Here is a 19,340-nt window from a genome sequence, read left to right on the forward strand (position 1 = left end):
CCAAAACAAAACAACAGTGAACAAAGTTGACAACATTGCTTTCAACGTGATCGTAGCATGTTTATATTTGATTACTATTATTGCTTTATAAGGTTGTATTTAGCTGGAAATTTATTATAAATGCATTGATTCAAATAATATGTCTTACAAAAAAAAATAAAAATACAATCCGTATTTACTGAAGAATATTACATTAAACAAACAAAAAACAAAACGAAAAATAATGTGGAAACACACAAGTAGAATGTAAATTGAAAATCAAAATAAGTTGATGATAAAAATCAAAACCATTTTGCCCCAGACAGAAAATACTGAAAGTAAGAAACCCTTTCAGATTTATGCATATTTGTGTCAATGTTTAATATAAGTAAAAAATACTTAGATTTGTTAATAGAAGTTCTGTTAACACTCTGAGTGTACAGAGGCTTGTGGTGGTTGTTGTTCTGACTAAGGACGTGCATTTGTAAGAAGGAGATCCCAAGTTAGATACCCGGGTGTAGCTACTTTTTATTTGTTAAAAAATTCCGCCTGAAAAAATTGGCGATTACTTTACTTTTTTTTACTTTTCTACAGACGATTTAAATAATTTTGATTTGCACTAAAATTTCCTCAGAAATAAATATTCACTTGACACCACCAATTATATCTTTGAATGTTATTTGTTTACGTTCCAATTCCACCAATTTGTAAAAACTAAATGATGGTTATGTTTGGTTCCAATAAGATTTTTAACTGCCATTTTAGTGATAGTAGTTCTGACTTAGTAATTTGGAGTTTTCATTGGTAAGGTGAACTCTTATAAAACCAAAATGATGCAGATACCAATGTTTGCAAGTAATTTAAAGGGATATGTCGTATACTAAGTGCTTGGAACAGTTTCCTTCGTATTTCAATGAATTTATTTATCAATTAATAACGCACCTAAACCTATCATCCGTGAGTTTGTAATTAACCAACACGCAATGAACATGCAGTTATTGCCTTTGAGGATGAGAATCTTAATAACAAAGTTGATATTTCTGTATGCATGCATCCGAAGAATCAATATGATTCCAATTTTATGTAAAATAGATGGGCAAGATTCAGATCTGGATTAACACCGCGGAATTTAACACCTCTTAAATAATTAACTATAAAATAAAAAAAGGAACAAGAAATGGTAACTTTTAAAAAACATATATATTGTAATTTTTTAGTTATTAGTTTAATTTACACAAATGTAAATTATTTCATTATCCAATCCGATTGATTGTCAGACTCCAGAATCTGCTTATCCTCCTTCTCGGGAAACTTGCAAACACATTTTATTCCAAATTCTTCGTCTTGCACATTGTCAGGCCTAAAATAATATTCCTCAAAACCTTTGCGCGGTTTTCTTTTATCAATCTTACAAAAGTTTTCAGTTGAGTCTGAATAGAATAAAGTTTCATCTTCGAATTCATTTAGATGTTCTGAGTCTGTATGAATAATATCTGCACCAATTGTTGTCTGTGGAAATAAATCAAAATTTAAAATATAATATTTTACACCATTGGAATTTTTTAACCAATCTATTGCGAACTGTCACGATCTACGTTAGACAATACTGAAAATTTGTTTTAGTTTTATCCAAGTATCTGGATGGGCTACTATAAATTAAATTTTCAGATTTATTGTAGAATAAATATGATTAGTAACATAAACTGACAACTTGCAGCGCAATATCTTATTTGTAAATATTTTTAAGTTACATCTATCACCTTTACAACATATTCACTTATGTAAAGACCATGTGCTAAGAAATCTTTTTCACGAGTTTCTATGGCCTTAGCACATTAATTTATGGACAAAAATATATTTCCAAAATTTTGGTGCCATTCAGGATTTGCCACTTACTTACATTCGTTTTTCATAGCACACTTTACAATCATATACTGTAGTTACACTTTATAGTCGGTTTATGCATTGTATGAAAAATTACGGACTCCAAGGAACCGAACAGTTCTTACAGACTGCAATGAATCTTAACTTTATAACCTTTTTCTAATTGCAAATCTAATCTACTTATTGAATTTTTATGTAAATTTAAGTCCATGGTTTAAGTCTATTTTCTCTGTATTTCCGTACCTATAATAAAAATAAGCATTTTACAAATACCTTTTTACGAAAGATTGGTGCTTTTGCTGGCAAAGAGAGCAGAGAGGAGAGCTCAGAGCTGGTCGAAGAATTAATCACTCGCACGCTGGAATAATCGCAAGCTTTCTTCCTGCAAAAAATTGTTCAAAAATTTTATTCATACAATTCAATTTGAAAAAAAAATACCTCATACTTTAATTATAATTGACAATTTTTCTTCTAAGTGAAGATGGGTTCCCTCGCAGGATAAAAGTGAAGGAACTTCCTCCGTTGAAACTTTGAAATTTAACCTGAACTCCAAAAATTTCATAAATAAAATAAATAACTCATAAAGTTTATGAATACGCAAATTTGCTGATCCCATAATATGTTTTAAGTGCTGCGGTTACATCATTGTTCATGGCTCCGTCCAATGAAAGAATGCTACTGGACGATAGAAAATGGGCTGCATTCGAGACAATAATCTAGTTTTCTAAGTACAAGACTATAATTGTTTTGAAACACAATACAGCCGTGAAAATATTTTGTCCATCAGTTAGCGGAATTAGAAGGCATTTACTTTATTTTAGGCAAGAATCTTTTATATAATTCATGTGATTTCTGTTTCGTTCTTAATATGTTGGTGAGAGAATTTGCTGCTTTATTTTGCTATATTATCGTTTTACAAAAAAAAACTATGGTCTTATTTGATCATATATTTTTGCTGAATCTTTCCTTATGAAGGAGCTTGAAATGATTACAAATGGTTCTGTTTCCATTCTCAGAAATTTAAAATTGTAGATATAAATTTAAATTGCGGATGTTCAATATTATTATTTATTTATTGCTTTTAGATACATTAATCCATAGCAAGTAGTGGTTTTTACAAATGAAAGTAGGCAAATTTAAGCAAAATAAAGTGAAAATAATATAATGAATAGTAAATGCACTAAAAAAAGAGACAAAGACAAAATAAAATACTAATTCAATTCACAAGAAATGCCTGCTTATTACATAAAATAAATTTGCTTAAAGAAGAGAAGGATGAGAAATGAAATTCAAACGATATTGGGCTGAACTTTACCTATAAATATGATTGTTATAATTATTATTATTGCAAATATAGAAATGAATGCTATTCATGGAAGTCAACAAATATCAGTTACATTCTAAAGGCCAGACATTTTTGTAACAAATAAATAGATGTGTCGTTTCATTAGAATGTTCAATATATATTTGTACACGGGAAACTTCGAGGCTGTTTATTTTAATTTTAGTTTGATAAAGTTTCAACAACGGCCTCAAACATTTACATGAAGAGATTGAAACATTTAAGTATGTGTGTATGCATTAAAACTGGTTAAGATACGTATTTAAAAACTATGGTTTTACTAAACAGGCTTTAAACTAAAAAAAAAGAAGGTTAAACATAATTTTTTGTAACAGGCCTTGGGGTAAAAATTCTGAATAACGTACTCAAGAGAATATAAATATACATACTCTAAAAACTCAAATTAGAAAAGTGGTATGAACACAAGCAGATTAGAGGAATTAAAAAACATCGAACACTTACGGACCGATTTCTTGTTGCACTTCCTCGTTACCTTCATCCTCGCCCACTGACACTGATCTCATGGAGGGAATGGATCTGAGATAACGTAGTTTACATTCTGAGTAATCCAACGAAATGTAATCGAACTCTTCCACTTGAGTCTTCACCTCCTCAAACTGATCATACAACATGGACAATGCTTGTGTCAATTCCTCAAAAGTAATCTTGCGATTAGATACCAGAGTAGCAGTCTCTTCATTATCTTCTGAAGAAACACTTCCTCCTGTGTCAGGAGACAGCAACAATAATTCTTCCAAATCACTGTCTATGTGGCTAGATATCAGACTGTCGGAACTTGCAGTTTTACTGAGTTTTTCTTGGCTCCCGTGCCAAGAACCTTGTTTTAGGTCATATATTGGAGATCCCATTAGTAAATTATGAATACTGTATGTACTCATTTCAGCCAACTTGGAGAATTCATCATCATCTTCATAGTCACGTGACTTATCATCATTAATTAGGCGAGCTTTAAATTCTGAAAATATTTTTGAAAAATACATCCAATTTTTAATATCTGTTGTAAATGCATCGTCCATGAAATGACTATGATAGATAGCTTTGTAACCCGGGTAATATCTGTATCTGAAAAACAAAAAAAAAAGACGTCAGCACATTAGAACTAATGTCTCCCTCGCCTTTTTGCCATGAAGTGTTATGAATCAAGCTGAACGTAGTTTAAAAGCGGTTCCTTCAGCCATGAGAAGACAAATGTAAGAATAAAGTATGTAAAAGTGCAAATACCGGTGGTTTGGGAACATTGCAGAATTTCCTAGAATTGAATCTAGAAAGCAAAAGTGGGAAAAGGAGCGACTCCATAATGACCTTCTAAGATTCCATCATTCAGAGCAGGTGGAAAAGCCAGTGTTGGAAAGAAAATGCTAGGTTTTCTTTGGGAAAACAGGTACATAAAGCGCTGTCTCAGTTTTCCGTGTTTAAAGTTATGGAAAGTGATAGTAAAACTTACACTATATCATCCTTTTCTAATCCAGCATTCACTGTTTTTTTTGTACGTGTTATAAAGCCATTGTGACCACTTAATGTACGTTTAATATTATGCAATGGCCACTTCATCAGAACCACGCAATCTTTAAAATCTTCCATCCAATTTTTTAAGTCTTTTAAGAAATTGTAGTCTTCAAACGAAAGATCTTCTTCATCTTCTTCTTCTTCGACTTCTTCTTCTTCTATTTCAGACAGTTCGTCACTTGATGTCTACGGAAATGGAAAAGTTGATTGTTTTAAGAGGTTAACAAAACAGAGCCCCTCCTAAGTGTGACTGTACTAAATAAAAATCTTAATTCAGATAATTAAGTAATTAAAGCTTACTTACTCTACAGTCATCTGGTTTTTGCCAATTGCTGGTCATGTTGTTATCTTCTTCTAACATGCAGAATTCCGCTGGATCAAACCAAGCACCACTTTCTTCATTATACACTTTCTTGTAAGAATCCAAAATCGTACCGTTGTCGAGAGCTTCTTCAAATTCACCACATTTCCATTCTATGTATTCGGTTGGTCTATAATACATTTTTAAGTATTCTATCGCCTATAAAAATGCAAAACAATCTCTGTGATTAAACCTCATCTGACTTTTACTTTTTCTAATTGTTACAATTATAAATGTGATACATTCTTTTAATGTTAGTTCCTACCACAAAATTGAGATAGTAATATTGTTTTTCAGGCAGTGTAAAAGAAATCATTTGAAATTTTATTTCTGGTTAATCGATTTCCCTTAATTTGGAATTCCCGCAATGTTGCTGTTTTATGTTTTATGGTAAGCGAAGCTGTATTTTTTGTGGCAGGGGGTAACAGAGGAGCTGAATCTACTCTAATGGTGAATGTAGCAGAAGTTCAATTTCTGTGAATACTTTTCTTTAGCCTGCCCAAAGGAGGCTGGACAGCGATTTCTTCCAGGAACGTAATAGTAGGGAAATGGCGGTTCTGGCGCACCAAAACTGTGCACCTTTTTTGTGCAAGATGGCCGACATCCCCACTCCGCCAACACCTACCCCACCAATCTTTATTGAATAACCATCGAATTCGACAAGGGTTTAAGCCACGCCCCCCTCCTTATTGACAAATCATCGAATTCGACGAGGGCTTTAGGCCACGCCCCCTACCACTTCTTATTGATCAATCATCGACACACCTAAATTGTGCAAGATGGCCGCTCTCCCAAGCAATCCGAATTCGACGACATCAACTTTACCCACCACCACCACTTCTTAATCGACCAATCAACAAATTCGACGTCACCACCCCCGCCCAAAACTTCTTAATCAACAATCAGGAACTAGAACGAGGGCATTAGGCCACGCATTTTTCCCCAACGTTCACAATCAATTAATCAGCGAATTCGACGACACTACCTTTACCCCCCTTCATAAACGACCAATCAGCGAATTCAACCTTCACCACCCCTTTTGCTGTAGGAGTTATAAGAACCCCATTTCACAGCAAAACCATGACCCAAAAAAAAAAGACTCTCAATATCTTCTCAACTTATGGATTTGTACTCTAGGAAACATTAGCATACTACTCAGTAAAACAGAGTGTGCAAGAGCAGAAAGTTTCACACGAATAATCTCCTGTTTACTGTGGGAATTATAAGGGCCCAATTTCACAGTGAAACCATGACCCAAAAAAATTTCAACTCTCAATATCTTCTCAACTAATGGATCTGTACTCAAGAAAACTATAGCATACTACTCAGTAAAACAGAGTGTGTAAGTGCACCAAATTTCATACGAATAATCTGTTGTTTACTGTGGGAATTGTAAGGGCCCCATTTCACAGCAAAACCATGACCCCAAAAAATTTCAACTCTCAATATCTTCTCAACTAATGGATCTGTACTCAAGAAAGCTATAGCATACTACTCAGTAAAACGGAGTGTGTAAGAGCAGAAGGTTTCATACGAATAATCTGTTGTTTACTGTGGGAATTATAAGGGCACCATTTCACAGCAAAACCATGACCCAAAAAAATTTCAACTCGCAATATCTTCTCAACTAATGGATCTGTACCCAAGAAAATTATAGCATACTACTCAGTAAAACAGAGTGTGTAAGAGCAGAAAGTTTCACACGAAGAATCTGTTGTTTACTGCAGGAGTTATAAAGGCCCAATTTCACAGCAAAACCATGACCCAAAAAAATTTCAACTCTCAATATCTTCTCAAATAATGGATCTGTACTCAAGAAAACTATAGCATACTACTCAGTAAAACAGAGTGTGTAAGAGCACCAAATTTCATACGAATAATCTGTTGTTTACTGTGGGAATTATAAGGGCCCCATTTCACAGCAAAACCATGACCCAAAAAAATTTCAACTCTCAATATCTTCTCAAGTAATGGATCTGTACTCAAGAAAACTATAGCATACTACTCAGTAAAAAGGAGTGTGTAAGAGCAGAAAGTTTCATACGAATAATCTGTTGTTTACTGTGGGAATTATAAGGGCCCAATTTCACAGCAAAACCATGACCCAAAAAAATTTCAACTGTCAATATCTTCTCAAATAATGGATCTGTACTCAAGAAAACTATAGCATACTACTCAGTAAAACAGAGTGTGTAAGAGCACCAAATTTCATACGAATAATCTGTTGTTTACTGTGGGAATTATAAGGGCCCAATTACACAGCAAAACCATGACCCAAAAAAATTTCAACTCTCAATATCTTCTCAACTAATGGATCTGTACTCAAGAAAACTATAGCATACTACTCAGTAAAACAGAGTGTGTAAGAGCAGAAAGTTTCATACGAATAATCTGTTGTTTACTGTGGGAATTATAAAGGCCCAATTTCACAGCAAAACCATGACCCAAAAAAATTTCAACTCTCAATATCTTCTCAACTAATGGATCTGTACTCAAGAAAACTATAGCATACTACTCAGTAAAACGGAGTGTGTAAGAGCAGAAATTTTCATACGAATAATCTGTTGTTTACTGTGGGAATTATAAGGGCCCCATTTCACAGCAAAACCATGACCCAAAAAAATTTCAACTCTCAAAATATTCTCAACTAATGGATCTGTACTCAAGAAAACTATAGCATACTACTCAGTAATACAGAGTGTGTAAGAGCAGAAGGTTTCATACGAATAATCTGTTGTTTACTGTGGGAATTATAAGGGCACCATTTCACAGCAAAACCATGACCCAAAAAAATTTCAACTCGCAATATCTTCTCAACTAATAGATCTGTACCCAAGAAAATTGTAGCATACTACTCAGTAAAACAGAGTGTGTAAGAGCAGAAAGTTTCACACGAAGAATCTGTTGTTTACTGTGGGAGTTATAAAGGCCCAATTTCACAGCAAAACCATGACCCAAAAAAATTTCAACTCTCAATATCTTCTCAAATAATGGATCTGTACTCAAGAAAACTATAGCATACTACTCAGTAAAACAGAGTGTGTAAGTGCACCAAATTTCATACGAATAATCTGTTGTTTACTGTGGGAATTATAAGGGCCCAATTTCACAGCAAAACCATGACCCAAAAAAATTTCAACTCTCAATATCTTCTCAACTAATGGATCTGTACTCAAGAAAACTATAGCATACTACTCAGTAAAACGGAGTGTGTAAGAGCAGAAAGTTTCATACGAATAATCTGTTGCTTACAGTGGGAATTATAAGGGCCTCATTTCACAGCAAAACCATGACCCAAAAAAATTTCAACTCTCAATATATTCTCAACTAATGGATCTGTACTCAAGAAAACTATAGCATACTACTCAGTAATACAGAGTGTGTAAGAGCAGAAGGTTTCATACGAATAATCTGTTGTTTACTGTGGGAATTATAAGGGCACCATTTCACAGCAAAACCATGACCCAAAAAAATTTCAACTCGCAATATCTTCTCAACTAATGGATCTGTACCCAAGAAAATTATAGCATACTACTCAGTAAAACAGAGTGTGTAAGAGCAGAAAGTTTCACACGAAGAATCTGTTGTTTACTGCAGGAGTTATAAATGCCCAATTTCACAGCAAAACCATGACCCAAAAAAATTTCAACTCTCAATATCTTCTCAAATAATGGATCTGTACTCAAGAAAACTATAGCATACTACTCAGTAAAACAGAGTGTGTAAGAGCACCAAATTTCATACGAATAATCTGTTGTTTACTGTGGGAATTATAAGGGCCCCATTTCACAGCAAAACCATGACCCAAAAAAATTTCAACTCTCAATATCTTCTCAACTAATGGATCTGTACTCAAGAAAGCTATAGCATACTACTCAGTAAAACGGAGTGTGTAAGAGCAGAAGGTTTCATACGAATAATCTGTTGTTTACTGTGGGAATTATAAGGGCACCATTTCACAGCAAAACCATGACCCAAAAAAATTTCAACTCGCAATATCTTCTCAACTAATGGATCTGTACCCAAGAAAATTATAGCATACTACTCAGTAAAACAGAGTGTGTAAGAGCAGAAAGTTTCACACGAAGAATCTGTTGTTTACTGCAGGAGTTATAAAGGCCCAATTTCACAGCAAAACCATGACCCAAAAAAATTTCAACTCTCAATATCTTCTCAAATAATGGATCTGTACTCAAGAAAACTATAGCATACTACTCAGTAAAACAGAGTGTGAAAGAGCACCAAATTTCATACGAATAATCTGTTGTTTACTGTGAGAATTATAAGGGCCCCATTTCACAGCAAAACCATGACCCAAAAAAATTTCAACTATCAATATCTTCTCAAGTAATGGATCTGTACTCAAGAAAACTATAGCATACTACTCAGTAAAAAGGAGTGTGTAAGAGCAGAAAGTTTCATACGAATAATCTGTTGTTTACTGTGGGAATTATAAGGGCCCAATTTCACAGCAAAACCATGACCCAAAAAAATTTCAACTGTCAATATCTTCTCAAATAATGGATCTGTACTCAAGAAAACTATAGCATACTACTCAGTAAAACAGAGTGTGTAAGAGCACCATATTTCATACGAATAATCTGTTGTTTACTGTGGGAATTATAAGGGCCCCATTTCACAGCAAAACCATGACCCAAAAAAATTTCAACTCTCAATATCTTCTCAAGTAATGGATCTGTACTCAAGAAAACTATAGCATACTACTCAGTAAAACGGAGTGTGTAAGAGCAGAAAGTTTCATACGAATAATCTGTTGTTTACTGTGGAAATTATAAGGGCCCAATTACACAGCAAAACCATGACCCAAACAAAATTTCAACTCTCAATATCTTCTCAACTAATGGATCTGTACTCAAGAAAACTATAGCATACTACTCAGTAAAACAGAGTGTGTAAGAGTAGAACGTTTCATACGAATAATCTGTTGTTTACTGTGGGAATTATAAAGGCCCAATTTCACAGCAAAACCATGACCCAAAAAAATTTCAACTCTCAATATCTTCTCAACTAATGGATCTGTACTCAAGAAAACTATAGCATACTACTCAGTAAAACGGAGTGTGTAAGAGCAGAAATTTTCATACGAATAATCTGTTGTTTACTGTGGGAACTATAAGGGCCCCATTTCACAGCAAAACCATGACCCAAAAAAATTTCAACTCTCAAAATATTCTCAACTAATGGATCTGTACTCAAGAAAACTATAGCATTCTACTCAGTAATACAGAGTGTGTAAGAGCAGAAAGTTTCACATGAAGAATCTGTTGTTTACTGTGGGAGTTATAAAGGCCCAATTTCACAGCAAAACCATGACCCAAAAAAATTTCAACTCTCAATATCTTCTCAAATAATGGATCTGTACTCAAGAAAACTATAGCATACTACTCAGTAAAACAGAGTGTGTAAGTGCACCAAATTTCATACGAATAATCTGTTGTTTACTGTGGGAATTATAAGGGCCCCATTTCACAGCAAAACCATGACCCAAAAAAATTTCAACTCTCAATATCTTCTCAACTAATGGATCTGTACTCAAGAAAACTATAGCATACTACTCAGTAAAACGGAGTGTGTAAGAGCAGAAAGTTTCATACGAATAATCTGTTGCTTACAGTGGGAATTATAAGGGCCTCATTTCACAGCAAAACCATGACCCAAAAAAATTTCAACTCTCAATATATTCTCAACTAATGGATCTGTACTCAAGAAAACTATAGCATACTACTCAGTAATACAGAGTGTGTAAGAGCAGAAGGTTTCATACGAATAATCTGTTGTTTACTGTGGGAATTATAAGGGCACCATTTCACAGCAAAACCATGACCCAAAAAAATTTCAACTCGCAATATCTTCTCAACTAATGGATCTGTACCCAAGAAAATTATAGCATACTACTCAGTAAAACAGAGTGTGTAAGAGCAGAAAGTTTCACACGAAGAATCTGTTGTTTACTGCAGGAGTTATAAATGCCCAATTTCACAGCAAAACCATGACCCAAAAAAATTTCAACTCGCAATATCTTCTCAACTAATAGTTCTGTACCCAAGAAAATTATAGCATACTACTCAGTAAAACAGAGTGTGTAAGAGCAGAAAGTTTCACATGAAGAATCTGTTGTTTACTGTGGGAGTTATAAAGGCCCAATTTCACAGCAAAACCATGACCCAAAAAAATTTCAACTCTCAATATCTTCTCAAATAATGGATCTGTACTCAAGAAAACTATAGCATACTACTCAGTAAAACAGAGTGTGTAAGTGCACCAAATTTCATACGAATAATCTGTTGTTTACTGTGGGAATTATAAGGGCCCCATTTCACAGCAAAACCATGACCCAAAAAAATTTCAACTCTCAATATCTTCTCAACTAATGGATCTGTACTCAAGAAAACTATAGCATACTACTCAGTAAAACGGAGTGTGTAAGAGCAGAAAGTTTCATACGAATAATCTGTTGCTTACAGTGGGAATTATAAGGGCCTCATTTCACAGCAAAACCATGACCCAAAAAAATTTCAACTCTCAATATATTCTCAACTAATGGATCTGTACTCAAGAAAACTATAGCATACTACTCAGTAATACAGAGTGTGTAAGAGCAGAAGGTTTCATACGAATAATCTGTTGTTTACTGTGGGAATTATAAGGGCACCATTTCACAGCAAAACCATGACCCAAAAAAATTTCAACTCGCAATATCTTCTCAACTAATGGATCTGTACCCAAGAAAATTATAGCATACTACTCAGTAAAACAGAGTGTGTAAGAGCAGAAAGTTTCACACGAAGAATCTGTTGTTTACTGCAGGAGTTATAAATGCCCAATTTCACAGCAAAACCATGACCCAAAAAAATTTCAACTCTCAATATCTTCTCAAATAATGGATCTGAACTCAAGAAAACTATAGCATACTACTCAGTAAAACGGAGTGTGTAAGAGCAGAAATTTTCATACGAATAATCTGTTGTTTACTGTGGGAATTATAAGGGCCCCATTTCACAGCAAAACCATGACCCAAAAAAATTTCAACTCTCAAAATATTCTCAACTAATGGATCTGTACTCAAGAAAACTATAGCATACTGCTCAGTAATACAGAGTGTGTAAGAGCAGAAGGTTTCATACGAATAATCTGTTGTTTACTGTGGGAATTATAAGGGCACCATTTCACAGCAAAACCATGACCCAAAAAAATTTCAACTCTCAATATCTTCTCAAATAATGGATCTGTACTCAAGAAAACTATAGCATACTACTCAGTAAAACAGAGTGTGTAAGTGCACCAAATTTCATACGAATAATCTGTTGTTTACTGTGGGAATTATATGGGCCCCATTTCACAGCAAAACCATGACCCAAAAAAATTTCAACTCTCAAAATATTCTCAACTAATAGATCTGTACCCAAGAAAATTATAGCATACTACTCAGTAAAACAGAGTGTGCAAGAGCAGAAAGTTTCACACGAATAATCTCCTGTTTACTGTGGGAATTATAAGGGCCCAATTTCACAGTGAAACCATGACCCAAAAAAATTTCAACTCTCAATATCATCTCAACTAATGGATCTGTACTCAAGAAAACTATAGCATACTACTCAGTAAAACAGAGTGTGTAAGTGCACCAAATTTCATACGAATAATCTGTTGTTTACTGTGGGAATTATAAGGGCCCCATTTCACAGCAAAACCATGACCCAAAAAAATTTCAACTCTCAATATCTTCTCAACTAATGGATCTGTACTCAAGAAAACTATAGCATACTACTCAGTAAAACGGAGTGTGTAAGAGCAGAAAGTTTCATACGAATAATCTGTTGTTTACAGTGGGAATTATAAGGGCCTCATTTCACAGCAAAACCATGACCCAAAAAAATTTCAACTCTCAATATATTCTCAACTAATGGATCTGTACTCAAGAAAACTATAGCATACTACTCAGTAATACAGAGTGTGTAAGAGCAGAAGGTTTCATACGAATAATCTGTTGTTTACTGTGGGAATTATAAGGGCACCATTTCACAGCAAAACCATGAGCCAAAAAAATTTCAACTCGCAATATCTTCTCAACTAATGGATCTGTACCCAAGAAAATTATAGCATACTACTCAGTAAAACAGAGTGTGTAAGAGCAGAAAGTTTCACACGAAAAATCTGTTGTTTACTGCAGGAGTTATAAAGGCCCAATTTCACAGCAAAACCATGACCCAAAAAAATTTCAACTCTCAATATCTTCTCAACTAATGGATCTGTACTCAAGAAAACTATAGCATACTACTCAGTAAAACGGAGTGTGTAAGAGCAGAAAGTTTCATACGAATAATCTGTTGTTTACAGTGGGAATTATAAGGGCCTCATTTCACAGCAAAACCATGACCCAAAAAAATTTCAACTCTCAATATATTCTCAACTAATGGATCTGTACTCAAGAAAACTATAGCATACTACTCAGTAATACAGAGTGTGTAAGAGCAGAAGGTTTCATACGAATAATCTGTTGTTTACTGTGGGAATTATAAGGGCACCATTTCACAGCAAAACCATGAGCCAAAAAAATTTCAACTCGCAATATCTTCTCAACTAATGGATCTGTACCCAAGAAAATTATAGCATACTACTCAGTAAAACAGAGTGTGTAAGAGCAGAAAGTTTCACACGAAAAATCTGTTGTTTACTGCAGGAGTTATAAAGGCCCAATTTCACAGCAAAACCATGACCCAAAAAAATTTCAACTCTCAATATCTTCTCAAATAATGGATCTGTACTCAAGAAAACTATAGCATACTACTCAGTAAAACAGAGTGTGTAAGTGCACCAAATTTCATACGAATAATCTGTTGTTTACTGTGGGAATTATAAGGGCCCCATTTCACAGCAAAACCGTGACCCAAAAAAATTTCAACTCTCAATATCTTCTCAACTAATGGATCTGTACTCAAGAAAGCTATAGCATACTACTCAGTAAAACGGAGTGTGTAAGAGCAGAAGGTTTCATACGAATAATCTGTTGTTTACTGTGGGAATTATAAGGGCACCATTTCACAGCAAAACCATGACCCAAAAAAATTTCAACTCGCAATATCTTCTCAACTAATGGATCTATACCCAAGAAAATTATAGCATACTACTCAGTAAAACAGAGTGTGTAAGAGCAGAAAGTTTCACACGAAGAATCTGTTGTTTACTGCAGGAGTTATAAAGGCCCAATTTCACAGCAAAACCATGACCCAAAAAAATTTCAACTCTCAATATCTTCTCAAATAATGGATCTGTACTCAAGAAAACTATAGCATACTACTCAGTAAAACAGAGTGTGTAAGAGCACCAAATTTCATACGAATAATCTGTTGTTTACTGTGGGAATTATAAGGGCCCCATTTCACAGCAAAACCATGACCCAAAAAAATTTCAACTCTCAATATCTTCTCAAGTAATGGATCTGTACTCAAGAAAACTATAGCATACTACTCAGTAAAAAGGAGTGTGTAAGAGCAGAAAGTTTCATACGAATAATCTGTTGTTTACTGTGGGAATTATAAGGGCCCAATTTCACAGCAAAACCATGACCCAAAAAAATTTCAACTGTCAATATCTTCTCAAATAATGGATCTGTACTCAAGAAAACTATAGCATACTACTCAGTAAAACAGAGTGTGTAAGTGCACCAAATTTCATACGAATAATCTGTTGTTTACTGTGGGAATTATAAGGGCCCCATTTCACAGCAAAACCATGACCCAAAAAAATTTCAACTCTCAATATCTTCTCAACTAATGGATCTGTACTCAAGAAAGCTATAGCATACTACTCAGTAAAACGGAGTGTGTAAGAGCAGAAGGTTTCATACGAATAATCTGTTGTTTACTTTGGGAATTATAAGGGCACCATTTCACAGCAAAACCATGACCCAAAAAAATATCAACTCGCAATATCTTCTCAACTAATGGATCTGTACCCAAGAAAATTATAGCATACTACTCAGTAAAACAGAGTGTGTAAGAGCAGAAAGTTTCACACGAAGAATCTGTTGTTTACTGCAGGAGTTATAAAGGCCCAATTTCACAGCAAAACCATGACCCAAAAAAATTTCAACTCTCAATATCTTCTCAACTAATGGATCTGTACTCAAGAAAACTATAGCATACTACTCAGTAAAACGGAGTGTGTAAGAGCAGAAATTTTCATACGAATAATCTGTTGGTTACTGTGGGAATTATAAGGGCCCCATTTCACAGCAAAACCATGACCCAAAAAAATTTCAACTCTCAAAATATTCTCAACTAATGGATCTGTACTCAAGAAAACTATAGCATACTACTCAGTAATACAGAGTGTGTAAGAGCAGAAGGTTTCATACGAATAATCTGTTGTTTACTGTGGGAATTATAAGGGCACCATTTCACAGCAAAACCATGAGCCAAAAAAATTTCAACTCGCAATATCTTCTCAACTAATGGATCTGTACCCAAGAAAATTATAGCATACTACTCAGTAAAACAGAGTGTGTAAGAGCAGAAGGTTTCATACGAATAATCTGTTGTTTACTGTGGGAATTATAAGGGCACCATTTCACAGCAAAACCATGACCCAAAAAAATTTCAACTCGCAATATCTTCTCAACTAATAGATCTGTACCCAAGAAAATTATAGCATACTACTCAGTAAAACAGAGTGTGTAAGAGCAGAAAGTTTCACATGAAGAATCTGTTGTTTACTGTGGGAGTTATAAAGGCCCAATTTCACAGCAAAACCATGACCCAAAAAAATTTCAACTCTCAATATCTTCTCAAATAATGGATCTGTACTCAAGAAAACTATAGCATACTACTCAGTAAAACAGAGTGTGTAAGTGCACCAAATTTCATACGAATAATCTGTTGTTTACTGTGGGAATTATAAGGGCCCCATTTCACAGCAAAACCATGACCCAAAAAAATTTCAACTCTCAATATCTTCTCAACTAATGGATCTGTACTCAAGAAAACTATAGCATACTACTCAGTAAAACGGAGTGTGTAAGAGCAGAAAGTTTCATACGAATAATCTGTTGCTTACAGTGGGAATTATAAGGGCCTCATTTCACAGCAAAACCATGACCCAAAAAAATTTCAACTCTCAATATATTCTCAACTAATGGATCTGTACTCAAGAAAACTATAGCATACTACTCAGTAATACAGAGTGTGTAAGAGCAGAAGGTTTCATACGAATAATCTGTTGTTTACTGTGGGAATTATAAGGGCACCATTTCACAGCAAAACCATGACCCAAAAAAATTTCAACTCGCAATATCTTCTCAACTAATGGATCTGTACCCAAGAAAATTATAGCATACTACTCAGTAAAACAGAGTGTGTAAGAGCAGAAAGTTTCACACGAAGAATCTGTTGTTTACTGCAGGAGTTATAAATGCCCAATTTCACAGCAAAACCATGACCCAAAAAAATTTCAACTCTCAATATCTTCTCAAATAATGGATCTGAACTCAAGAAAACTATAGCATACTACTCAGTAAAACGGAGTGTGTAAGAGCAGAAATTTTCATACGAATAATCTGTTGTTTACTGTGGGAATTATAAGGGCCCCATTTCACAGCAAAACCATGACCCAAAAAAATTTCAACTCTCAAAATATTCTCAACTAATGGATCTGTACTCAAGAAAACTATAGCATACTGCTCAGTAATACAGAGTGTGTAAGAGCAGAAGGTTTCATACGAATAATCTGTTGTTTACTGTGGGAATTATAAGGGCACCATTTCACAGCAAAACCATGACCCAAAAAAATTTCAACTCTCAATATCTTCTCAAATAATGGATCTGTACTCAAGAAAACTATAGCATACTACTCAGTAAAACAGAGTGTGTAAGTGCACCAAATTTCATACGAATAATCTGTTGTTTACTGTGGGAATTATATGGGCCCCATTTCACAGCAAAACCATGACCCAAAAAAATTTCAACTCTCAAAATATTCTCAACTAATAGATCTGTACCCAAGAAAATTATAGCATACTACTCAGTAAAACAGAGTGTGCAAGAGCAGAAAGTTTCACACGAATAATCTCCTGTTTACTGTGGGAATTATAAGGGCCCAATTTCACAGTGAAACCATGACCCAAAAAAATTTCAACTCTCAATATCTTCTCAACTAATGGATCTGTACTCAAGAAAACTATAGCATACTACTCAGTAAAACAGAGTGTGTAAGTGCACCAAATTTCATACGAATAATCTGTTGTTTACTGTGGGAATTATAAGGGCCCCATTTCACAGCAAAACCATGACCCAAAAAAATTTCAACTCTCAATATCTTCTCAACTAATGGATCTGTACTCAAGAAAACTATAGCATACTACTCAGTAAAACGGAGTGTGTAAGAGCAGAAAGTTTCATACGAATAATCTGTTGTTTACAGTGGGAATTATAAGGGCCTCATTTCACAGCAAAACCATGACCCAAAAAAATTTCAACTCTCAATATATTCTCAACTAATGGATCTGTACTCAAGAAAACTATAGCATACTACTCAGTAATACAGAGTGTGTAAGAGCAGAAGGTTTCATACGAATAATCTGTTGTTTACTGTGGGAATTATAAGGGCACCATTTCACAGCAAAACCATGAGCCAAAAAAATTTCAACTCGCAATATCTTCTCAACTAATGGATCTGTACCCAAGAAAATTATAGCATACTACTCAGTAAAACAGAGTGTGTAAGAGCAGAAAGTTTCACACGAAAAATCTGTTGTTTACTGCAGGAGTTATAAAGGCCCAATTTCACAGCAAAACCATGACCCAAAAAAATTTCAACTCTCAATATCTTCTCAAATAATGGATCTGTACTCAAGAAAACTATAGCATACTACTCAGTAAAACAGAGTGTGTAAGTGCACCAAATTTCATACGAATAATCTGTTGTTTACTGTGGGAATTATAAGGGCCCCATTTCACAGCAAAACCGTGACCCAAAAAAATTTCAACTCTCAATATCTTCTCAACTAATGGATCTGTACTCAAGAAAGCTATAGCATACTACTCAGTAAAACGGAGTGTGTAAGAGCAGAAGGTTTCATACGAATAATCTGTTGTTTACTGTGGGAATTATAAGGGCACCATTTCACAGCAAAACCATGACCCAAAAAAATTTCAACTCGCAATATCTTCTCAACTAATGGATCTATACCCAAGAAAATTATAGCATACTACTCAGTAAAACAGAGTGTGTAAGAGCAGAAAGTTTCACACGAAGAATCTGTTGTTTACTGCAGGAGTTATAAAGGCCCAATTTCACAGCAAAACCATGACCCAAAAAAATTTCAACTCTCAATATCTTCTCAAATAATGGATCTGTACTCAAGAAAACTATAGCATACTACTCAGTAAAACAGAGTGTGTAAGAGCACCAAATTTCATACGAATAATCTGTTGTTTACTGTGGGAATTATAAGGGCCCCATTTCACAGCAAAACCATGACCCAAAAAAATTTCAACTCTCAATATCTTCTCAAGTAATGGATCTGTACTCAAGAAAACTATAGCATACTACTCAGTAAAAAGGAGTGTGTAAGAGCAGAAAGTTTCATACGAATAATCTGTTGTTTACTGTGGGAATTATAAGGGCCCAATTTCACAGCAAAACCATGACCCAAAAAAATTTCAACTGTCAATATCTTCTCAAATAATGGATCTGTACTCAAGAAAACTATAGCATACTACTCAGTAAAACAGAGTGTGTAAGTGCACCAAATTTCATACGAATAATCTGTTGTTTACTGTGGGAATTATAAGGGCCCCATTTCACAGCAAAACCATGACCCAAAAAAATTTCAACTCTCAATATCTTCTCAACTAATGGATCTGTACTCAAGAAAGCTATAGCATACTACTCAGTAAAACGGAGTGTGTAAGAGCAGAAGGTTTCATACGAATAATCTGTTGTTTACTTTGGGAATTATAAGGGCACCATTTCACAGCAAAACCATGACCCAAAAAAATATCAACTCGCAATATCTTCTCAACTAATGGATCTGTACCCAAGAAAATTATAGCATACTACTCAGTAAAACAGAGTGTGTAAGAGCAGAAAGTTTCACACGAAGAATCTGTTGTTTACTGCAGGAGTTATAAAGGCCCAATTTCACAGCAAAACCATGACCCAAAAAAATTTCAACTCTCAATATCTTCTCAACTAATGGATCTGTACTCAAGAAAACTATAGCATACTACT

The 19,340-nt window shown here is 34.6% G+C and overlaps 1 protein-coding gene across 3 annotated transcripts in view; it reads right to left on the reverse strand.

Moving 5' to 3' along the window:
- Positions 1 to 1,168: 1,168 nt before the first annotated feature.
- Positions 1,169 to 19,340, reverse strand: part of LOC141462324 (uncharacterized) — a 67,493-nt gene continuing 49,321 nt past the window's right edge. For 2 of the 3 annotated variants that reach the window (XM_074144084.1, XM_074144085.1), the window contains exons 40-44: positions 5,037 to 5,252; positions 4,671 to 4,918; positions 3,668 to 4,288; positions 2,137 to 2,245; positions 1,169 to 1,488 (exon numbers count right to left, since the gene is read on the reverse strand). In XM_074144084.1, coding sequence (XP_074000185.1) covers positions 1,225 to 1,488; positions 2,137 to 2,245; positions 3,668 to 4,288; positions 4,671 to 4,918; positions 5,037 to 5,252 — 1,458 coding nt within the window. In that variant the 3' untranslated portion in view covers positions 1,169 to 1,224. The remainder of the gene's footprint in view (positions 1,489 to 2,136; positions 2,246 to 3,667; positions 4,289 to 4,670; positions 4,919 to 5,036; positions 5,253 to 19,340) is intronic. The other variant, XM_074144083.1, reaches the window with a different exon arrangement.

The sequence above is a fragment of the Rhodnius prolixus genome, unplaced genomic scaffold (assembly GCF_049639745.1).
Source record: "Rhodnius prolixus isolate KJV_2025 unplaced genomic scaffold, Rpr scaffold_30, whole genome shotgun sequence".
NCBI classification, from domain to species: Eukaryota; Metazoa; Arthropoda; class Insecta; order Hemiptera; family Reduviidae; genus Rhodnius; species Rhodnius prolixus.